We start from the raw sequence: 23,332 nt of genomic DNA, 5'->3' as shown, positions 1-23,332 counted from the left end.
AACAATTGAGAATTCTCCAAAACTTCAAACATCACTGTGATGCATAATTAAATCTCCTAAATTAAACTCGGCCTCATGTTGAGTTATAAATAGCCCTGACAGATATTGTGTCTCCATTCTATGCACATCATTATGAACAACAAAGTTTTCTCTGCCAAAACATAACCATTGATTAACGTAAGCAGGTATGATCTATAGTGAGGAATTTCAATAATATTTAAAAGAGATAAAACTTAAGTGGTACAGATATAAGTAGCTACCTCAAACATGGTCAGATCTCGTGCAGTAGTAATGTATAATAGTTTTACAAATAAGACACACTAATTTATGTCAACCTTTGGAAAATTTCTTGGAATACAATATTTGTTGTATTATTTGCAACTGAGTCATGATCGTCAAGTATGAGAAGCTTTAATCCCTTCTTACTTTTCACCCTGGAGAGAGCCACATACAATTGGCCATGAGTAAAAACTGGTCTTGGAAGATAAATTCCTACATGAGATAAAGTTTGACCTTGACTCTTGTTTATTGTCATGGCAAAGGAAACAACCAATGGAAATTGCCTGCGTTCAAACTTTATAGGGAATGTGTTATTCGAAGGACTCAAATTCATCCTTGGAATCAACACCATCTCACCTATGTTATTTCCTGAAACCACTTTTCCGTCAATAACATGTTAAGCAAGTTTTGTAGTAATCAATCTTGTCCCATTGCACAAGCCTCTTGATTGATCTATGTTTCTCAGAAGCATAACTGGTACTCCTTTCTTGAGTGTCAATTTATGGTTAGGAAGTCCAGTTCCAGAGAAAGTGTTAAGTATTTATGGAGGAAATGCTTCTTCCTCAACATTATTATTCCCTTCCGCTTTACAAATACTATCTAAACTAAGGTATACCTTCTCTTCTTCTGGAATTTTTGACATTAAGTACTCATTTAACATGGAGACATCCGCTAATGTTGGTGTTAAGATTGCCCGTTCTTGGAAGAAAGATGCATTAAGCATATTTTTCAAAAGATTTGGATAGGCAAATTCTACTAAAGCAGAGATTGGATCATTGCAATCATTGATCAAGATTTCATCTGGGATTTTTATTGTAGAGTATCCATCAACATTGTCACCAACTTTGCCATCTCCAACATCAAGAAGCCATTCAGAAAACATTTTAATCTCCATGACATCATTATTAGAACCTTGTGAATACAGCCGCATGTTTTTAGTCAATGTCAACATTTGACAATAATGCCATAGATGTGAAGAATTTATTGTTGCATGTACAATTTCTTGCCTTCCACCGTGAGGAATAACGGACAAGATCTGTCTGAAATCACCTCCTAGAACAACGACTTTCCCACCAAACGACGTTTCAAAACTTTTTTGATTTGAAAAACGGAGAATGTCTCTTAGTGTTCTATCCAAAGCTTCGAAACAGAATTTATGAACCATAGGTGCTTCATCCCAAATGATTAATTTAGCTCTTGACAGTAACTCAGCCTGAGGCGAATTCTGCTTAATGTTGCAGATGGAATCTTCACTGATGTCAATAGGTATGCACATCCTAGAATGAGCAGTTCTCCCTCCAGGTAATAATAATGACGCAATTCCGCTTGAAGCAACATTAAGAACAATCTCTCCTATTGATCTGAAAGCAGCAGATAATGTTTTCCATATAAAAATCTTTCCCGTGCCTCCAAAACCATATAGAAAAAAGAATCCACCTTTATTTGCAGATGTTGCTTCCATGATTCTGTGGTACACATTGCGCTGCTCTTCTGTTAGGCTTGCAAGTAAATGTTGATGCTCTTTTGCCAATAAACTTCTATCATAAGATAACTCATCAAGTATCAACTTATTAGTTACATGAAGTACAGATTCACCAGTGGGACATGGCATTGTAGGATAATTACACAGACTTTTCCCATTACTCTGTAAGCAACTTTCAATTTCAGCAAGAGAAACATTTTTAATCTGTTCATCGGTCATTACCAAATCTGCATATCATCATGAGTAAATAAAAAATAATGGAAAATTTCGGAATCAAGATATTCATATACGGAATTTTGATATTTTCAAATAACAAAGGATGAATAATTTAAACATACCTTGGCGGTTCATGTTCTTTCGTTGCTGATATAAGATATCATCGGATAATAATTTCCAACATTGTTCCCATACATATTTAGGTCTACTCATATTGTTGCAAAACAACAGCAAAGCAAATAGTCTTCTTATATAATGTCCGGATGCCCAAAAGCTTGCTTCTTTAATTGCATCAATGTATTCTTTGTCATCGTCCAAGAAACCTAAGGAATAGCAAGCTTCTTTGAATGTAGGAAAAATGACACCACTAACAATTCTCAAATCTTCATAATTTTTACAACCTTTTTGAGTATTCAACAACATTCTTAGGTAGTAATCATCTCTATTCTTTGGCGGAACATGAGTTAATCTTCCAATAGAAAATCCTCTTTTTCTAGGATGCCATTCATGGTTGTTTTCTTGGTAGACAAATTTGGTTGGAAATTCTGGATATGTTAAACCTCTGCCTTCATCATACTTATTGTTAGCCTCCATCCATGCTTCAAACATTGATTTTTTCTCCATAGCATTTGTCATAACCTCAGAAATTGAGCTATCATCTTTAAAGACAACAAATTTTTGATCAGGAAGGTGGAATGACAGCCTTTGTACTAGAGGATATCTAGAATGAATCTCAAAGCCAAGGATTCTCCAAACCGCTTCACATGAAGAAATATATCTACATTAAGAATAGTTAGAACACAGAGTGAATTATTTAGTAATTAAAACATTGTTGCATACAAAGTTAGATGAAGTGACGATGTAATAGTTTGCTCATACCTACAGTCATAAAACATTTTGATTTCATCTGTAGATGACGTTGTTTGACTGTTTGTAGGAGAATGGTGAAAAGTTGCTGTAACTCGGTCGTTGCCCTTGTGAATGTACTTGAATAGATATTTTATAGCTATACTCTGGCAAGTATATTCTACATTCATATGAGCTTGATACTTCAAAAGCAATTTGGCATTATATGGGACAACATACCGACTATCGAGATGTACTCCTTTTTTGTTTACTGTTATACCATCATATCTCCTTTTGTAATGAGGAAAACCTTCTTCATCAATTGTAGTTCCAGGTAAGAATTTTTTGGGGAAACGTTTGGTACACTTCCCACCATGCATGCAAGTGGATTTCAGGTTTGCCACACCATATGGACCATGTATCATAAAATTGTTAACAACTTCATGAAGTGCAGGATTATCATTTGGATTTGGAATTTCCGTAGAGATAAGGGAATCAATGTCACTTGCAGTAGATGGTTTATCATGCGGATGTAGAAATAGAAGAATGTGGGCATGAGGCAGTCCTCGTTTTTGAAATTCTACAGTACAAACATCTAACACAAATGTTCCCTTATGCTTACAGTAGTCCTAGTCCTCTTATTTGAATGCTCGGAAGATTTGAAATTAACATCTTCTCTATACCCATCTTCACCATACGAAAACAACAATGGATATTGCAGTGCGAGATACAAAGGATGCTTCACATCTATTCGTTTCAATGTTCCAGATTGAGTTTCTAATATTATGTCTCTATCACCAATAGAACTATCAATGTCTCCAACTACCAAAGCAGCAATTTCTGATGCAGTTGGAAGATTATAAGTTCTGCCATCCTTATCCCTCTTTCGAATTAGCCTCATTTTTAGTCCATTAAAATCTCCTTTTTTGTAACGATCTCTTGCACAACGAAATGATTGTGCAATAACGTTGTTGTCATCCACCATTTTTTGCAATGAAGAAACAATTTCTGTATCTAAATTTTCAGCTTTATCACAGTTCCTACAAAAATTAGAATAAAATTTATTCACAGTCTTGATCAAAAGGAAACCAATATGTAGATGTAAGAACATACCTTAGACAATTCATCCTATTACCCATTTCGTTGTCAGTGTCATATATGTATAGTTGAGCAAACTTTGGTGTAGTATTGTCCACTGGAAGAAGACTTCCCACTAAGTGATGTACTTGTCCACCAACTTTGAAAACATAAGGAGTACTTCCATTGTTAACAGAACGATCAACCTTGCCTCCGAAGGAAGTGAATGAGAAAATCATGTTGTAAGCTCTAATATTACGTAAGAAATGCTTGCTTCTCTCATCAACATTATTATGAAGTTGTACCAAAGTGTCTGGTGCTGTTTTTAGTAGAGGAAGATCGACTTTGCCGTTCATGCAACATAGGCTAAACTCTGGATTTTGAGTTTGTCTATTTTTTCTATTTCTTTTGGCGTACCACAACAATGCTCCACAGTGCACACAAGAGAAAGCGACATCACCAATATCTGAATAATCTAAAAACAATGAATAAATATTTAGTGTTGCACAATTCAAACAAATTTCCAACAATTAAAGATTATTATGTTTCATATAATGTAGTCTTGGAATAATAAATTATTTGAATATAGTGATATTAATAAAGAAATATGACATGTCTATAAGTTATGCAAGAAATAAAGTAGCATGTAAGTGTTTCTAACCATTGCTAATAGGAGGACTGTGGTTGACTTTATCGACTTCAACCGAAGCATTATTAAAGCTTGATTCAAGTGAGCGAATAGTTCCCAATAGCTTGGAACTATTAACCGTACTCATGGTAGGGCTACAATAAATAAAAAAAATAATGTTAGCAAAATTGTCTTAAAAAAATACAAAATTCATAGGTACAAAAGATAGAATACATTGTATCTGATGTAGGAGTAGATAAATTGGTTATACTGTTTTCGATAATTCTATCATCGAACACATTGGTTGGCGCCTCGCAATTATCACCTTGTACGAAAACCAAAACAATTAGTGCACGTTTAATGCAATATTAATAATGTAAATACTTCATATTGGATTAAAAAAATGAAGCATACCTAGTTGGGTACGACAACTACTGTTCATAGAAGCATTTTTCTGCAAGACATTTTGTGTCAACTTCGCAGATCGCTTTTCTAAGATTAAAGTCCTCCTTAACAGTCTTGCATCTTTTTTTTGACTTGAGGAATGAGCTTGCATAATTTCATGAAAGTTCTCAAAAATAATCATACTTGTTTCGAAAATCACAATACAACCAAATCTCAAAAAAGTCAATTTGATAAAAGAAATAATACCATTTGTTATGTTGGTAAGTCCTGAAGACATTGTAGATGGTGTAAGTTCACTGCTTTTGATATAGGCACCATGTTCATAGAAGCATTTCCATGAAAGACATTTTGTGTCAACTTCGCAGATTGCTTTTCTAAGATTAAAGTCCTCGTTAACAGTCTTGCATCTTTTTTTTGACTTGAGGAATGAGCTTGCATAATTTCATGAAAGTACTCAAAAGAATCAAACTTGTTTCGAAAATCACAATACAACCAATCTCAAAAAAGTGAATTTGATAAAAGAAATAATACCATTTGTTATGTCGGTAAGTGCTGCAGACATTCTAGACGGTGTAACTTCACTGCTGTTTGATATAGGCACCATGTTCATAGAAGCATTTCCATAAAAGACATTTTGTGTTAACTTCGCAGATCGCTTTTCTAAGATTAAAGTCCTCCTTAACAGTCTTGCATCTTTTTTTTGACTTGAGGAATTAGCTTGCATAATTACATGAAAGTACTCAACAATAATCAAATTTGTTTGAAAAATCACAATACAAACAAATCTCAAAAAAGTCAATTTGATAAAAGTAATAATACCATTTCTTATGTCACTAAGTGAAGCAGACATTATAGATGGTGTAAGTTCACTGCTGTATGATGTAGGCAACATGTTTTCATCATGCGCAAAATGCATAAACTTTGGTGTTTTATTCAAATTAGGTCCTTGCATATTCTCTCTTGAATGAGTTTTCCTGGAAATAAGTAAAAATAAAAAGATACTCATGCAATTATTTAAACAAATTGTAATATATTATATTAATTTTAATATATTTAGAATAATATACAAATTGGAAATCCATAATAATGTTTTTTACCTGAGAGATGTTTTATTAAGCAATTGACTTGATGTTTGGGAAAGTAAACTGTCAGACGACAAATTGACACTGAATTCATCTGCAAACAACAGGATAAATTTATTACAGTGGGTTATATTACAGCGTGATACTACTACTATGATAATAATGAGATAGAGCAGGCCTAACAATGGAACAATCTATTGAATTCAATGTTGGAAATGGAGTTGATGTGTCAATGGATGGGTTTACATATTGTTGTTGTTTTCCTTTCCCTGCAATGAAGTTCTTAACCGATTAGATTGACCAAAACAAAACTACAGTAAAGTGAGTTTAGACACATTGTCTGATGGCAACAAAAAAAAATAATGACCAATAAAAAGATAGAGAGGAATGTAATATTTAAATGAGCAGAAACCATTTGGTAGCAACATACAGCTAAAATTAAACAATTTAATACAGAACCAGCTTCTTATATTGCAGTTTCATGGTAATATCTTATAAGCAGAAAATAACAAAATAAATGATGCAAAGTGATAAAAGTAAAAAACCATTGCATGGAAAGAATGTAGTAAAAAACGAAATAGGATTATCTACCATGATAACAACAATAATTCATGACACATTACATGACGAACAAACATTCATTCATACAAAAAAGTGACTTTAGACAGACATTGTCACATACACAATTTAAAAAAAGGAAAAATAGACACAAACTTCTAAAATATTAAATCAGCCAAAAAAGACACAGAGTGCTATGCAAGAACACTATGGTTCAATTAAGTTGAACTAAAGATCGATCTGATTTTATTCACTGAAGTCAACATAGGAACATTTCATTACTTTAGTGAACTCAATATCTAGTTTTATGTATAATGGTTAAGGATTGTAGCTTCTAGACAAACACGATTTTTTGGTAGTGTTATTATTATGTTGTTATCTGATCTTTCAATATAATTAGAGATTTTGGGAAATTGTTAATTTAGTAGGAGGAAATCATTTTATGAATTGTTACTATAGATGGTGATAGATTCTTTGCCTTATGACCTTCTAACACCAACAGCTAATCTTATCTGATTCCTTATTGCAGAATGTGATTGATAAGTTTTGCAAATTCATTATTCACATTTATGGTGCGCCCTGAGCAGTCTTATGAGCTAATCTCTTAGTAATTGCAATGAGCACAATACAAAACGGTTCCAGTAATTATGGTGTTGGGGATTTCAGATTTCAAAACTTAATTTCAATGTAATGGTTTTTCCATACTTTAATCGACCTTTGTTGAGGATAGACTTGTGATGCTGGAGCAAGTATCTTTTCAACCAATATATGCAATAGTAATTTAGTTGCTAGGTAAGTTAAAATAAAATTAGATCATACATTTCATATACGTGTATTGAGTCTGAGATTATAAACACAGTAATGAAACATGAGATGAGGATTGCAAAAATGAAATCATATATGTAATAGATATATTCAAGAACCAATCATTGTTAAAGATTTAATGAACTGAACAAAACCATAAATGAAAAAGGAGAAATAACGAACCTTCTACTTTCTTCTTAACTGATTGATACATGGAGGCAAACAATCATCCAACGGGATGGTGGTAGGAATGCAGTAGATGAATATCGTTTATGTCAGAAAACGAAAAGTCACTTCCCCTTTTGTTGTATATATTAATTAGTAATAATTTGACCTTTATTTGAAATACCTTTGTTTTGGCAAATTTACTGTCTTTTCAGTTCATTGTTATATAACTTTGGCGCTAAAACATTCTTTGTAGGTCTGGTGGCACGATTAAGTGACTTTTCAGTTCTTTGTTATGTAACTTAGTCAATAATAAAGTGTCTGTTCCATAAGTGGGAAATGAAGGGGCATTAGAGGATGAGTGAAGGCACGAGAGAGTCCCAAGAATTTGTCTGTAACATAATTTTTAGAATTAGTAGCATTAAATAAGTTGTGTAGGTTGTTGCGGGTTTTTTTATTAAAAAAATTTGGATTTAAAGAAATATAAAAAAAAACATGAGTAAAAAGAAAAAAGAAATATCGAGTTCGGAATTCTGGTTATACCAAAAATTTTCTCGTCTCTTGCTACCGTGTCACATGGCATAATTTTATTGAGTTTACTATTGAACCTAAGTGGATAACACAAAAAAAAATTGGAAGACATACACCTCATATTAATTATGTTTTAATTAATTATATAAATAAAGTCAAATTATTTATTACACGAGATATCTAAAAACCATAAATTACTACTTTCTTAAGATGATATAAAAATATTAATAGCTGAAGGTTGGATTGTGAAGCTGCCATACTGTGCTTTTTATTTTCCTTCCCATTTTCATGTATGAAATTCACATTAACATGCATCTTCTATAAGTCACGTTAACATATATCGATATCTTTTTAATAAGTTGTGTAGGTTGTTGCAGGTTTTTTTTTTTAATTTAGCTGTTTAAAACTATATTAAATGATTATTAGTGTTCTGTTAGTATGGTAAGAATTTCCCCTACCATTCCGAAACAATGACAACATGAAGCTACTACCTACATAATCATTGTTTAATACTGAAGACCTAATTCGTGGAAATGTATGAATATATAACTTTGTTTCATTATCATAAGACATGTCATTTTGCTTGCAATTACATGTCACCTTGCATGTAATTGCAGTAACACGTGCCCAGTAGTTTTATTCTGCATGTAATTGATCATTGGTAATATATATGAAACAAAGAAGTATGATTGATAGAAGAAATAATTATTAATAATTATTTGACAACAACAACAAATTGCTAACGAAACTATAACCTTCAAATATTTGACAACAACAAATTTCCTATTGGATCTATTTGATAGAACATGCATTATGAAATTTTGAATCCCAAAACACAAGTTCAAAATAAGCTAGCTTTGTCTTAATTTGATCGCCAAAATTTATATTGATTCATGTCTGTAGATTAGTAAAATGAAGAAATTGGAAAGGTGTCAAGGCTCACTCTCAAAAAGTCAACAAATGGAAGTAAAATCCAAGAGACAGTGAAAAAGAAAATAAATAAAACTGTATAGTAACTAAAAATTTAATTAACAATGTGAAATGTAGTTAGTTAGGTAGGCTATTATACCAAAATCCAGTAGAAGACTAAATCCTGTAAGCATGGTTAGTTCCATCTCATTTTCAATGCTGCGGTTGATATATGGTTAGTTCTTGTAGAGAAAGTGAAGTGTAGGTTTTCATCTTTTACTTTCTTAATGTCATCATAGATGAAGACCAAAAAATGGTTAAAGGGGTTTAATTAATAACTTGTACAAATCATGTTGTCAACTATTTTGTGTAAAAAACTTTTTAGCCCCATTTTTATTTGGTGCTCAATGGCCTTTGTTGATTATGCAAATGCAGTATTAAAGCTGGAATATATTTGCCTACAATAATCAGATCAAATGACTACCTGGAAATCATAAACAATTATAGGACTTAAAATTTTCTGTTTAATGTTACAATGCATGAGATGCTTGTGGCAGAAATTGAATAGTTGTAGAAAAGTGTAATGCAAAAGTTCAATACCAATCCCTTATGGTTTTTTCGTTATTTCTTTTCATGCATTGAAATAGTTTGAATGACTTCAAGAACATTTCCAAGGTCTTTGTTTGTACTACTATCGTCAGAAATAAGTTGTCAAAGAAAACTTAGGTTGCGAGAAATATTTATCCCAATTGTATAACTACCATATATTAATAACTAATAACGACAATAGCATGGCTTCCACTTAGACTCAATCAGCAAATCCACGACTTTGAGAAAAAAACAGAGAAGAAAACCAAAAGTTTGAATGAGCCTCATAAATATTGTTTTAAACGTTTATTGGAATGATAAATAGCAGTGCTGAAATTTGATAGTACACTTTCTCAGTGTAAGGTCTACATTTACCCTATAAAATATACTAATAGAAACTATGTTGATGTTACTATTACTTAAATTGTTATTTGATATCAATTGTTATTATCTACCTTTTTTAATTGTAGATAAAATTTTTGTTATCAATCGTAATAAAAATTTAATAAATATATAGTTTGATTTTGTGTTACTTGCTTGTAAAACCATTTTCATGTTGTTTATATTTTATATTCATAATTTAAAAGAAATATGAAATGTCGCTTATTATGACATGTACATGAATTCTTGCATGACGTCAATACTAATATTAATTGCTGTTGTTTAATAATTTTTAGAAAATATGTTCTATCTTGTGAAGGCATTGTACACTGAGATGCAAAATATAAAGAGGCAAAGTATGTCCTCAGGAGAATCTTTATTCAAATGTATTTATGAAAAATAAATTGAATGCTTGTGAATTGAAGGAGAAAATCAATTTATAAAAAAGTCACGGGTGGTATTTCTAACTTTGATTTTGCTGACATGTCTTTTTTGCTTGTTGTTGAAGATTGATATTGATTATAGTTGAAAACCACTTACATTCTTGAGTATAACTATTGTAATGAATCAATTCATAACCAACTGAGTATAAAAGTGCATCATTAGTGATATGCAAACATCCTCTTCTCGCACATATAACATTATTTTTGTCAACATTAAACCACAAGGTTTAATAAGGAGCCAGAAGATGACAATGACAATGGTAAACCATTGGTTACCATATCCACATTGAATGTACTCAATAAAGGAGCCAAAAGATAACAATAAGCAAAATGACAGATTTAAAGTATGTGTAGCATGAATTACACCCTACAAATCTTTAGTAGAATCAAACAATCAAAATCTGTCTCATACAACCAAAAAGCAAAGCTTTACGAATAAAGGGTAGAAAAGTATTTTGAAGAAACCAAACTGCAAGAAAAACATAAAAACAATAACACAACAATCCCAATATTTGTAATCATGCAGACAAAGACATAAATTATAGCCTGAAAGAGCAATCCACAGCATGGCAGAAGTTTATAAAAACTATTATGATCAATCCTTCTCAATCTTTATGGCCTTAGTTGGTCTCAAACATGGAACCAAATCCGCAACCCCCACTGGTTTTTCGCTTTCTGTATCTGCAAATATGTTGGCAGGATTTTCTGGCAGCAAATTAGTACCCAAATTTGCATCTTCAACTGCTTTTGTCTTCCTTAAGTCTAATTGTTTGGTAGGAGGAGTTACTGCCACCAAATCCAAAACCATATTTGCATCATCAACTTTTTTTGTATGATAAGTATCAGAAAGTTTGCTGGTAGGAGTTACATCCAAATAATCATTGTCTTCATGTTCTTCGTTGAATTGCTGTATATTATTAAAGATCATATTGCATTAAAAATAAAACATTGATAAATATTAAAAAAGCAAGATAAAGATAACTAATAAGGTTAAGCATGTACCAAAGTCTTTTGAACAGTAGATGAATTCTCCCCTACTTGGCTAACAGTGTTTTCAAGTACACCAAGTTGTTCATCATGCACTGATCCCTGCATTAAAGAGTTTCACATTTACCAAAAATTATGCATAACCACAGGAAGACTTACATCCCAATACATTATCGTTAAAATAATCTTAATTTAAAAGTAATTACATGTCCATCCATTTGACCGTTGAGGAATGATTGAATTATGTCCTCATCGGAGCAAACCCTGCTCACTTGGTAAGCACTTTCCTCATAAGAATCAATATTAGTTTTCTTGACATTAATCTTAAAAAGATATGAGTTTTCGATCAGAGCATCAATCTCTTGAGGGTATTTGTCCAAGTCACCACCCTAAATTTAAATATGCAAATTAACAGTCAAAGGGGATGATGTAAGGACCAGCATATATAATGAATGATTAAACCATAAGACATATAACACTTGCCCTCTGAAAATGCTGTTCACGCAATTCAGCAGCTGAAAGGCATAATAAATTTGTTGTATCTTTGTCAAACAAAACAAACGAAGCAGAGTCTGTGCCATCAACAACCCTTACTTGCAAACGGAACCTGAAAGATGCAAGAACAATTTTGGACAAATATTAGTTACATCTGTAAGGCATAATAATGAATAATAAAAAAGAACAAAAAGACTTACTTTGGATGATAAGTAGGCAGATGAATGTCACAATTTCTGCAATACCACTTTCCAAAATCTTCAAAGACTGAATGTGTACATTTTTTACAGCCTTTGTACCACCAATTAAAAGCAGATTCAATGCCCTTGATTGTGCCATACGTAACACATGTCATAGCCTAATTACACCAAACATTAACAATCAAGATGGAGGTTGATTTTTATTTAACGTATTAAATAAAGAGAACTAAATGTAATACCAATTACTACCTCCTTACAATCCTTGATGTCACAAATAAATTTTGCTGCAGATTCTTTCCAAAAACCAGCTGATTGTGAATTAATTGATTGGGTTGAATGCTGCATTAGTTTCTGTGCACTGTCTGACTGTGCATCAGGAAATCTGTGTATACAGAACATTAATTGACTTATTTTTATAGAACAACAGAAGAAAAAAAATACATCAGTTTCAGAAGTGAACCTAGATCTGAATGCTTCAACCTCAGCACAATCCTCATTGAAAAGTAGTCTTGTAGCAAATTTTGTATTAGACAATCCCATTTTACCTACACATAAACAATTGTGTAATTTATTTTTTATTACTCAAAGAGAACAAAATTTTTAGAATTAGTTGAATGATAATTTGAAGCACAGAAGGATCTGCATTGGTTAAAATAAAATCAATACGATTATTTACATTCTATTCCAACCTCATTAAGCTCCATAAAGGTTCAATAAAATAGCATTCTGATAGAGAACATGGTTATCAATAAAAAAGAACTGTTCCAATTTCTCATATTAGAGTGAAGATAATTAAACAAAATAAATGACAAAATAGAAAGGTTAAAATCTAAGAAAATAGGAGGTGAGGAAGCATATAATAAAAACAAAAAAAAAAACACAGAAGGATCTCTGTTGGTTTAAATTAAATCAGGTCCCACAATTGCAGATTGCATGAAAAGTATGAAAATATATTTTTATCTTTAATGTTTAAAGAATGAATAAAAAAAGAAATCAAAAAGCAAATTAGGAATGATGGAAAAATACCCATAAACTTTTTCATTCGAGCAAACTGAACGATGATGATCGTTTGCTTGTTTGAATTTTCACTATTATATTTAATAAGCTCTTCTGCATAGCTCTCCCATAAAGAACAATTAAGTCTCCCTCCCCTTGACAAAAAGTGAACATACTGTGTGAGATACAAAACGTATAACACAACTGAAATGATCAAACACTTTCAGAAGTATAAACAATAGAGCATAAATAAAAACCAAAAAATTAAAAAAACCTAAGATTGTCGAGCTCAATAGCTATCATCTTTGTCCTCTTTCCAGATACCATGTGTTCCTTAGAGTCACCAATTCCGCAGAGAAATCCAATAACGTCTGCAAATAATTTGCATGAGTAGTTATAGAAGAATAAAAGTGCATTAGAAGAAATGGAAGAGACGTTACCTACTAAACATGCCGTGTCATTAGGATAGCTTTCAATATCCTCGAATTCCATGAATGAAAAACCGTTAATAGGAAGAATGGCATCAACAATCGGTGTCACAACAGTTCTCAAATTGAAAGTAAGCCTATACTCATGTTGTGTTGGCTTAAATTTGTCATTATTAAGGCCAACACCAAAATTACGTATGACATACATTCCACCTTCTGCTAATTGATCTCTTATCCTCAATGACCCGCGGACAGTAGCCTGAATCTTGCCACCCTATTAAAAAGCAGGAAGCATCTACTGATTATTAGAAACAGTAGAAAAATAAATGTAATAAGTGCATCAAATGATAATGTCTGAGTCCTTGTTGCTTTCGAACCTAATTAAGCTTCATAAAGGTTAATCATATTCATGCAAGAAATATAATACAAAAAATATTTTGTAAAAACATAATTATGAATAACACATAACTGTTCCATTCTCTCAAATTAGAGTCAAAACAATTAATCAAATCCAATGACAATATAGGAAGGTTAAAATGTAAGTAAGCAGGAGGTGCGGAAGGATATGATAAATACAATCTAAATAACATTCATATAAGCGTCATGGTTTAAATAAGTTTATAGGCCCAGGAGATATATGAAAAGACATTATTTAATACTTCTTATGGATCCCCAATAATACAATATAGTTCATACAGGAACAAATTATTCCTTCAATCGAAAATCATAAGACACCATTACAGGAGGATACAAAGCTACCTTTATAAAGAATATAAACAAATGTGATGATAAATAGAATATAAAAAAATTCATAGAAGCATCAAGTTGTTATGATATAACACTCACTTACAGTTCTATATAGCAGAACCAAGTTAAAACAAAGGCGGAAAAACCATATAACATAGTTGGCTTCAGGAAAATTTAAAACATTCACTTACAGTTGTATACAACATAACCAAGTTTTACTAACCCCATTACCATCAATACATCAGAACATATAAAATACATGAAAGTAATACATTCCGAATATATAGTACAGTGGCACAAAAGGATAAATCTGCTTCGTGAAAAATGACCACAACAAAAACTGACCAAAACAATATAAATAAGAAAAAAAAACATACATGATCATCAATTAGAACCATCTCCACATTTTCGCCCATCTCCGGTCGATGAAAGTTCGGTTGCCTCCACAATCTGATAACCCTGACTTTGATTCTCCATTGCTCTTTCGATGGGGTCAAATCACGGATAACATCAACTTTTGCAGCCATTTGAGAGATTTTGAATCAGATAATTTGGCAACACAATGGAAAGGAAGGAAGAATGAAGAACAATTGCAAATGAGGAGAAGGTCATAATAAATGACGAAGGAATACCCTTAAACCTAGCGTGCTCAATACTCATAGAGAAAGACCAACGGTTTTGCATAGATAAATGAAAAACATTCATTGCAGATGTATTGTGCCCAATCGATGATCCTGAAGCAGCACGTAGGGAGGATAGGAAGGGTTTCACCGTCTTGATAACCGAAACAATAAATAACAGCAAGAGAATGGCAGTAGATGACGTGTTTGGGTAAACTCCCAACATAGATAACATAAACATCATTAGTACACATCAGCAGATATATATTTAAAATTTAAAATAAATTAATAGGCATAAATGTAATACATTTCACTTTTTAAAAGACATATTTCTTAAATAAAAGTTTCTATAAAAAGAAACTCATAGTGTGAACACAATTCTGATATTGAAGGAGGAGCTGCCACTTGTCAAAACTTTCCTCCAGTGGCTTTTCTCTTCTAATATTAAAGATTATGATTAAAACTAACAAATTAAGTATAATCAACCAATTCCTAAGCAGCAAAGTGACAGTTACCAACCTAAAATATTTGGTAATCCACTTAAATCTCACAACATACATATGGAATGATTCCACAAATGAATAATCTTACTTAATAATGCATCATGTTCCTCATGTTAACAACAAGAGCAATAGGTTGAGGGCAACCGATCTGGATCCATCCCATGTGAGATGTTAGGTCCAACCCATATATGGTCCAAGAAGCCCAACAACCAAAACTTAAAGGCTAAGGAAATGCGTCCATTCTGCGTTTTCGTCATCTTGTAGGCATACAACTACAATAACAACTTAGAACTCTAAAGCCATCCTACTAGCTAACAGCTAAAGGACAGACACATGATTCCAGGTGTACCTAAAAGATAGCCTATAAATAGGCATTCTGCATACAGGATAGACTGCAGAAGGCACCACAGTCCTGGTATAAGATACAATGGAGCCATACTAAGGTGGCCTAACCAGGACATCTAACCACTATATAATGGAGGCTTGAAACTCAGGTATAATCATCTTATCCATTTTTACTAAAGCTCGTTGACCAAACACTGACTTGAGCATCGGAAGGTTCCCCCCACATTTGTCTCAGTCAAACAAAGTTATCTAACTCCAACTCATCTATCATGCAGAAGTATCTCGCGGCGACATCCATCCGGAGAAGACTTTCTCATATCACTATTGGACTAGACTCAACCATATGTGGTCCAGCCCAATATCTCTTGAACTGATCCGTAAAAAAAATATTTGAGTAAAATGCGCTTTTAAAACAAAATAAATTAATTCAAACACACTTACAATTTTATAAAGAAAAATAAAAAATTCATATTTATAATTATATGAGTTCGTTAATTTATTATAATATCTGCCTACACTATTTAAGTTTATCTATACTGTATGACTCTTTGGAGAATAAGAAATTTTTATGCAGTGTAAAAATGTTTTACACTTGTATTTAATGATGTATTATTATATTATTTAATAAGGTCAGCATCCCTTATACTTATTACCAAAATCAAATCTACTACGAGGTGTTAATATAAAGTTAGAAAACAGTGTGAAAAGATATTTTATACTAATAATATATCAAAATTATACTTTAAGAATGATATATTATAATTTAAATAATTAACTAAAACTAATGTGACCTAATAAATACTTTATATGTTTTTAAACTTTATAATCAATATTTAAAAATATATAATATCATTAATTACTTCTCAAGTAATTTTCTTCTGCATTTGATAATAATATATAAAGGAAAAGTGTTTGTCTTTTTAAATGACATAAAATTATGTCATTTTAAGAGAGAGATAGACACAAAATAAAATTTTTTATTTAAAATTTAAATTAAAAAAAAATCACCCACTTTCTCTCTCTCATGATTTCTATTTTTTGTGTTTATCTCTCTCCTAAAATGACATAACTTATGTCATTTAAAATGAAAAACACCAAACCCAATATCTAATACTTACTCGGTTCATCAATTATCTCATAAATGTTCAAATTAGTTTACACACACATATACGCAAGTAGATTACGCCCTCTATTTCCCTTTGCTTGTCCCTTGCAATATCTCTTATATTTATTTTTTTCAATTCTTAGAAGGAGATAATGTCAATTTAAAGATGAAAGAAAGAGAATAAGTAAGAATAGTCTCCTCCGTATCTGATCACTCTTTCTTTATGTAAAATCCCATCCAAATACAAAGCATGAATTTAGTGAGAGAGAAGGGAAAGGGATCGATACAAGTTTTATGGTCCAGTTGTTTGCCCAAGTTGCACTTCTACTTTTGTCCAACGATGCCCACTTGAAAAAGTTACCTGAAAATATCCCGTATGGTCATACATTAAGGTATGCTCTCTCTTAAGTTTTTTTTTTTTTTTCCATCTATCTCTATGCATTAATTTTTTTAATTTTTTTTTCAAAAGATTGAAATATGTCATTTTTAATTTTTTTTTAGGTTTTTAAATTGAAGTTCTTTGTAATACTGAGCGAGATTTATAAACAAAATGATAGACTTGTCACGTCATGTTATATAGACAAACTTTGTTAATAAATTGAGTAACGTAATCTTTAGATCTTCAACAAATATCACACACCCAAATTAATCCTTTAAAAACAAGTTGACTCGTGATTTCTTTGCAATTCAAAAAAGATTCATGGTAACATGGATCTTCTTTGAATTTCAAAGGTTTTTTTTTTGTAAATAAATTTCAAAGGTTTTTGAATCCATAATAGCATGGATCTTATTTGAATTTCAGATGAACCACGATTTCAACTAATTATATCTATTTTGAATTTCAGAGAGAATACAAGTCAACTTTTTTTTCTTAAGAATTAAAATAATCCCGTAATTTTTATTAAGAACCCAAAAAAATATGTACTAAATTTGACAAAGTTGTGACTAAAGCATTGATGATATTTCAAAACAAAGGACAAATATGAATTAAAAAAAAATTAAGAGGAAAATGAAGTAACTTTAAAAGTAAACAATTATCAAAATTTAAACCAGACCAGTCGAACTCCGTGAAACCAAAAGGCTTAAATGACGTTAATTTTAATTTTGTTGTTCTGAACACTAGTGAAAAAGACCGCAGCTAAAGCTTGTGGTCCTGAATGCCAATTCAATCTTAAATAATAACATTGAGGAAGAAAAACAGCGAGTTCAAACTAGGGAATCAGAAACCTATATTCAATTTAAAAGGACGACAAAATTTGTGTTCCTTGCATTAACTTTTTGTCCCCTTTTTTCTACGTGCGTGTTGTGAGTCCCACGGATTAGTAACTCCCATTAATATTTAAGGCAAAGTCATGCAATCAGAGTCCCCACTTGACCCAAAAACCTAGCCATGTCCTTAAAAACCAAGACCACACACTCCAACCAACAACATCAGTTACTCTTGAATACAAACTTGCCAAAACGTCACAGAATACATATGAATAAAAAAACAAAGTCAACCAAACCAAAATCCTACACATAAATATTATGAGGGGTAAAGGGTAAATAAAATAACACATGTTTCGAAATTCTGAGATTTAACATATATTATATATATAAAAAAAAGTTCTTTCCTCCTTTCCATGGCTTCTTTATAGTTCAAGTGCAACAAGGGCTTTGCTTTTCTTCTATGGTAAAGAGGAAGAAGCATTCCCAAGAGTTGAACCGAGAAGGTCATTGCAGAAGCTGGCCCCTTCTTGAGTCTTGTTCTCTGCCCTTGGACTGCTCCCAGCACTGCTATGTGAAAGTGATCCAAATGCTGTTTTTTGCAATACCCCAGTTGGTGATGACCCTAATGGAGGACTATTGTCCCACCCATCAGTCATAAGGTTGAGAGCAGAGGAGTTCTTAACACATTGATCACTTGCATTGTTGTTGTTATTACTAAGATGCAGAACCTCTCCAAGAGGACCACCCATAGAACTCTCCCAAGTAATTGGAATCCAATTAGCTTGCCTAGTGTTTGATTCATTGAGACCACTTCCCACACCCACACCCAAACCCATTTGAATTGGGTCTAATTCTCTTGATAGCCTAAGAGGTGACAATGTGAGCTTTTCATTGGTGGGTGAGGAAGTGAATGACATGAAGTCCGAGGAACTCATTGGGATGGAAATTGAAAGCTGTGTCCTATCTGACTGCATGTCAAGTTCAGGCCATGAAACACCACCAGAGCGATGATGATGATTATTAGACTGTGTTTTGGGACAGTCATCAATGAAATGCCTAAGGGAATGTAGGGAATGTTGGGACTCTGTGTCTCGGTTAATGGGGTTTTGTGAAGAACCAAAGCTTCTGCTAGTGAGCAAGGTGGAGCTTTTCTGAGAAGGGTTAAGCAAGGAATCAGAAGTGACAAACCCAAACTCGTTACTCTTTGAGGACTCTTCATATGGGAATTGCTGTTTCTCAATCATAAAGTGGTTTTCCTTTGGTTTCAGCTCAAGGGTTGGAGGCAGCATTGGAAGTGCAGGCCCATCCTGCATTCTCTCACTCGCGTTGCTCTCTTTGTTATTCATAAACATCCTGCATGCAAAGCAAACAATCACAACAATCACAATTCCTGAATTTAAAAAAAGAAAAAAGCACCCTTTACACTTAGATAAAGTAACAAAATTTCACACGCCTTAAACCATCTTTTCCCCACCCAAAAAAAAAGAAGAATCTCAACCATTATTTTAACATTGACCAGTCACTATCCCCCCCAAAAGGATGAAATAAATAGATTCTTTTAATTGGGTACATAAACTCCTAAACCAAAAGAAAAGATAAATACACAAATCAGCTGACTTGAGAACAGTTCTAAAATTGGGGACATAAAGTGAAACATAGAAAGATGCTAATCAGGACCTTTTTCTATCATTTTTTCTTTTTTTGGTTCCTCTCACCTGTTGATGGTGTTGGCGACAGAAGCATCAGATGCAAGAGGCTGGTGCATATTCTTAGGTTCTTGGTGTGCAAAGGTAAGGCTGTTGGATGCACTGTTACCGGGCACCACAATAGACAGTGAGGATGAGGAAGCATTGTTGTTAGGGATGAGCTTTGAACTATTTGGCGTAATAGTAGTGGTGGTGGTGGTGGTCCCAGTAAGGGCATGGCCTGATTGGCCTTCCACAGGCTTTCTTGAACGATGGCGTCCTCTGTTCATATGCCGCTCGCAATACTTCTGATCCACAACGGCATCTCTTGAGCACCGCCATTTCTTCCCATCTGTTCTCCTACACCTTCCTGGCTCAGGATCAGTGTTGTTCGAGTATCCCAGATGGAAACCTCCCCACCCCACTGCACCAAAAAACACATAAAAAAAGGAAAACATTATCAAAAATTGATTTTTTTTTTTCTTTTTTAATTTCTCAATCCATTCATCAATTATTAGATTAGTCCAATTCTAAAGTTGCTGAATAGGATCACAATGACAATAAAGCTCTGCCTACTAAGTTTTTAACATAACTGTATATCAACATTTAAAGTTTTCTTTTAAACTTCATTCTTTAACCTTGTCCACTATAAGTCTCATCCTAGTTTTCAGGTTCAACCAAAAAACTGTATTTTTATTTGTGACAGAAAGTAATAGAAAACCAACAAGCATAGGACAACTTGATTTGGATTCTCTTTTTTTTTTTCATCAAAAACACACGAATAAGGAAGTTTATTTGTCCTTTACATAAGTGAGAAAGACAGAAGAAAAAAGAAAGGTCCAAATCTAGGGATAACTATTGAAAGGTCAAAGTTATAAACAGTAAGTAGACAGCCACTATAGGGTCACTTTAGCTTTAATTTTCCTTCCCCATACCCTTAATTTATTATTTTAGTTTTTAGTGGACACTGAATATGATTTTTTGCTATGAAAATCTAATATTGTGGATATATATATATATATAAATATAAAAGAAGGAACTTTATCTTGAATATTATTAGGCAAGGCAAGGGAACATTAACATACATGCATTGGGTCTAAGGAGTCCGGTTGAGAAGTTGCAGAAGCCAGCAGAATCAAGCGCTTTTCTGATTGGGATGAGAAGATGAGAAGGTACAGGCACATTTGCTGATATGTACTTGTAGATCAAGGCCTGGTGTTCCAACTCCATCCACTGAGACGGAGTGAATGGCCCTCTGGCACCAGTATTAACCCCATGCATGATTCCTGAACTGTAACCTGTTGTTGATATATACCCCACAAGATAAGGTCAAACGTTGCAAGAAATGGAAACATGGAAACACAGGTTTAAAAGCCGTTTCACAACCAAGTTAAGAATTTAAAACCAAAAAGAAAAGTTAAAAAAAAAAAAAAAAAAGAGGAGTGGCAGCATAAGACATAGGGTGTTTCATCAATGGTGTGAAACATTTAATAGATGTTCCCTCCTTTGATTTTGAAGAAATAACATTCAAGTCAACTTTTTTGGTGTGATGAGGATATGGAAAAGGAAAGAAAGATTTCAGAGAAAGAGAGTACAGAACCAATCAAATTTTGGACCTTTTTTTTTTTTTTTTTCTCTCTTGCTCCAATATATACTATATAGCTCTAAGCTGGCTTCCTATATTTTTCTCCTTTGGTACCCTCTAGTTTACTGTGCAAAATTTCACTAAACTCCCTCTCCCTAAAACGGGAAGACGCAGATTTTTGGGAAGAATTTTTCGTTTTACTTTTTTTCTCTTGACATGACTTTAAAAACAAGAGACCACTCATATATTTCCATGAAAAGACCCTCCACCGTTACTGTAGAATCAGACCGTGACAACCCCATATTTTAGCCACAGCACAAACATCCAACGTAATCCAAAACACAAACCCCCCTTTTTAAAAAAATAAAAATAAAAAAATAATATTTAATTAAAAATGCTATTGCTATGTGATATAGATATATTTACCTGTATTTCTGCTGTAACTAGAGAATGGGTGGTAAGAATAAGGTAATGTAGCATTTGGGGTGGCCTTGTCTACCAACAAAGGCTCTGATTTTGGAGAAGAGAAACTAAGCATTTGGTTTTGGTGCTGTCCATCAGAAAACAAAGTGGCATTAGATCTCAGCAAAGAGTTCCTCTGCTGAAGCAACATTGCTTTAGAGGCAGATATATCATCAGTCTTAGCAAGTTTGGAGCTTCTCCATTCATCTTCAGTGGTCCCAGATCTTTCTTGCTTATTGAACCCAGATCCATACCACTTATGCTTTGGTTCAGGATCTGAAGCTAGAGAAACAAACCCAGTGTTTGAACCCACCAACCCATCCAAACCCACCACCCCAAGATCCATCCTTCCAAAAACTAGACAAGCATCAAGCAAGCGAAATGGAACATCTCTTACTGTTACAAAGACGACGACAACAATAGTACACAAGCTCCCTTTGGAAAAAGAAAAACACACCTCATAGGAAGAGACCAGAGAAGAGGGTGAAATAGAAATAGAAGATATGCTTGACACCTTAAAGCTAAGCTGAAACTAGAAACCAGACTGGTTTTGTTTTTTTGGGAGTTGATGTCTTAACAAAGATAAAATAATTGGAGAGATAGAGATAGAGATAGAGAGAGAGAGATTAGACTGGTGGGGGAGGAAGAAACTGACTGGACATGTTTTTTTATTTCTAGGACACACTAATAGAAAAAAGTTTGTTTTTTTTTTTTTTTTTGAAGTACCATAATACCAAATTTCATGACAAAAGAATTTAGTATATTATTATTGTTATTATAGTATAGTATAGTAGCTTTGTTTTGAGTCACGGTCTACTCTAGTCTCTTCTGGGAGAGGGCATTTATGGTAACCTACAAAGCAAATCATGGAATGTAGCTGGACTGAGAAGGATGTTAATGTCTTTTTATGCAAGAGCTAGCTATCACCAATTCACCACCAGGTTCGATAATATTTGTCCTTTTTTTTTTTAATTAAGTAAATTCTAAATTTGAAAATGGACAAGCGACGTGGATAATATAAATATTAAAATTTTCATTTTCTAAGCATTCAAGTGGATTAAATAGGTATTAATAGTTATTAGATAGGAACAGTAAAAAGAAGAGAGGTAGTGATTATTATATAATAGTTGTTCTAGTTTGCCTTGCAAAGTCCGCTAGCGGTTTCAAAGATACTTCTCACTCTTCTTTAAGTTAAAAGGCCAAAGAAGTGGTGGGTTGCATGAACAAAGATGCATCGCCACGTGACACAGTCGTCACTCCAAAAATTCTACCTCATCTCTGTCTTATTCTCATTTCAGTTCTCACTCTCTCTCGCCCATGTTCATATACGATGAGATCTCTCGGTCTTTTCTAAATAAAATATTTAGTCCCATACCATTGTAGGATGCACATTGAGTAGATCTATTATATCTCTCTCTACCTTGTCTTTCATTGGGCATTGGCATAACTTGAGGGCAAAGGTATACACTTGCTTAGCTTGTGTTCCTACGATTACTATAATAGAACACAGTTTTGTTCTCCTTTTTAGGTGAGCCAAAAATGCCTATTTTATCTTTCAAACGTTTACTTT

General features: G+C 33.0%; 3 protein-coding genes across 3 annotated transcripts; all 3 read right to left on the bottom strand.

Moving 5' to 3' along the window:
• Nucleotides 1-820: 820 nt before the first annotated feature.
• LOC133296511 (uncharacterized) lies at nt 821-4,677 on the bottom strand. Its single transcript, XM_061495510.1, has 6 exons — nt 4,563-4,677; nt 3,938-4,376; nt 3,518-3,864; nt 2,858-3,404; nt 2,101-2,756; nt 821-1,989 (listed from the first exon to the last, which is right to left on the bottom strand). The coding sequence occupies exons 1-6, from the start codon at nt 4,675-4,677 to the stop codon at nt 821-823; spliced, it is 3,273 nt and encodes a 1,090-aa protein (XP_061351494.1).
• Nucleotides 4,678-10,990: 6,313 nt separating this feature from the next.
• Nucleotides 10,991-14,775, bottom strand: LOC133296510 (replication protein A 70 kDa DNA-binding subunit B-like). Its single transcript, XM_061495509.1, has 11 exons — nt 14,626-14,775; nt 13,514-13,775; nt 13,348-13,444; nt 13,104-13,228; nt 12,538-12,622; nt 12,327-12,459; nt 12,078-12,235; nt 11,866-11,989; nt 11,589-11,771; nt 11,398-11,484; nt 10,991-11,302 (listed from the first exon to the last, which is right to left on the bottom strand). The coding sequence occupies exons 1-11, from the start codon at nt 14,773-14,775 to the stop codon at nt 10,991-10,993; spliced, it is 1,716 nt and encodes a 571-aa protein (XP_061351493.1).
• A 3,573-nt stretch (nt 14,776-18,348) lies between these two features.
• On the bottom strand, nt 18,349-22,213 carry LOC133296509 (growth-regulating factor 1-like). The gene is made up of 4 exons (XM_061495508.1): nt 21,727-22,213; nt 20,801-21,013; nt 19,746-20,139; nt 18,349-19,383 (listed from the first exon to the last, which is right to left on the bottom strand). The coding sequence occupies exons 1-4, from the start codon at nt 22,106-22,108 to the stop codon at nt 18,489-18,491; spliced, it is 1,884 nt and encodes a 627-aa protein (XP_061351492.1). The 5' UTR covers nt 22,109-22,213; the 3' UTR covers nt 18,349-18,488.
• Between the last annotated feature and the right edge of the window lie 1,119 nt (nt 22,214-23,332).

This window comes from Gastrolobium bilobum, unplaced genomic scaffold (genome assembly GCF_033153095.1).
Source record: "Gastrolobium bilobum isolate Gb01-03AN ecotype WA unplaced genomic scaffold, APGP_CSIRO_Gbil_v1 utg23025, whole genome shotgun sequence".
NCBI lineage: Eukaryota > Viridiplantae > Streptophyta > Magnoliopsida > Fabales > Fabaceae > Gastrolobium > Gastrolobium bilobum.
The sequence above is the reverse complement of the archived record's forward strand: the minus strand, read 5'-3'. Positions and strand labels throughout refer to the sequence as shown.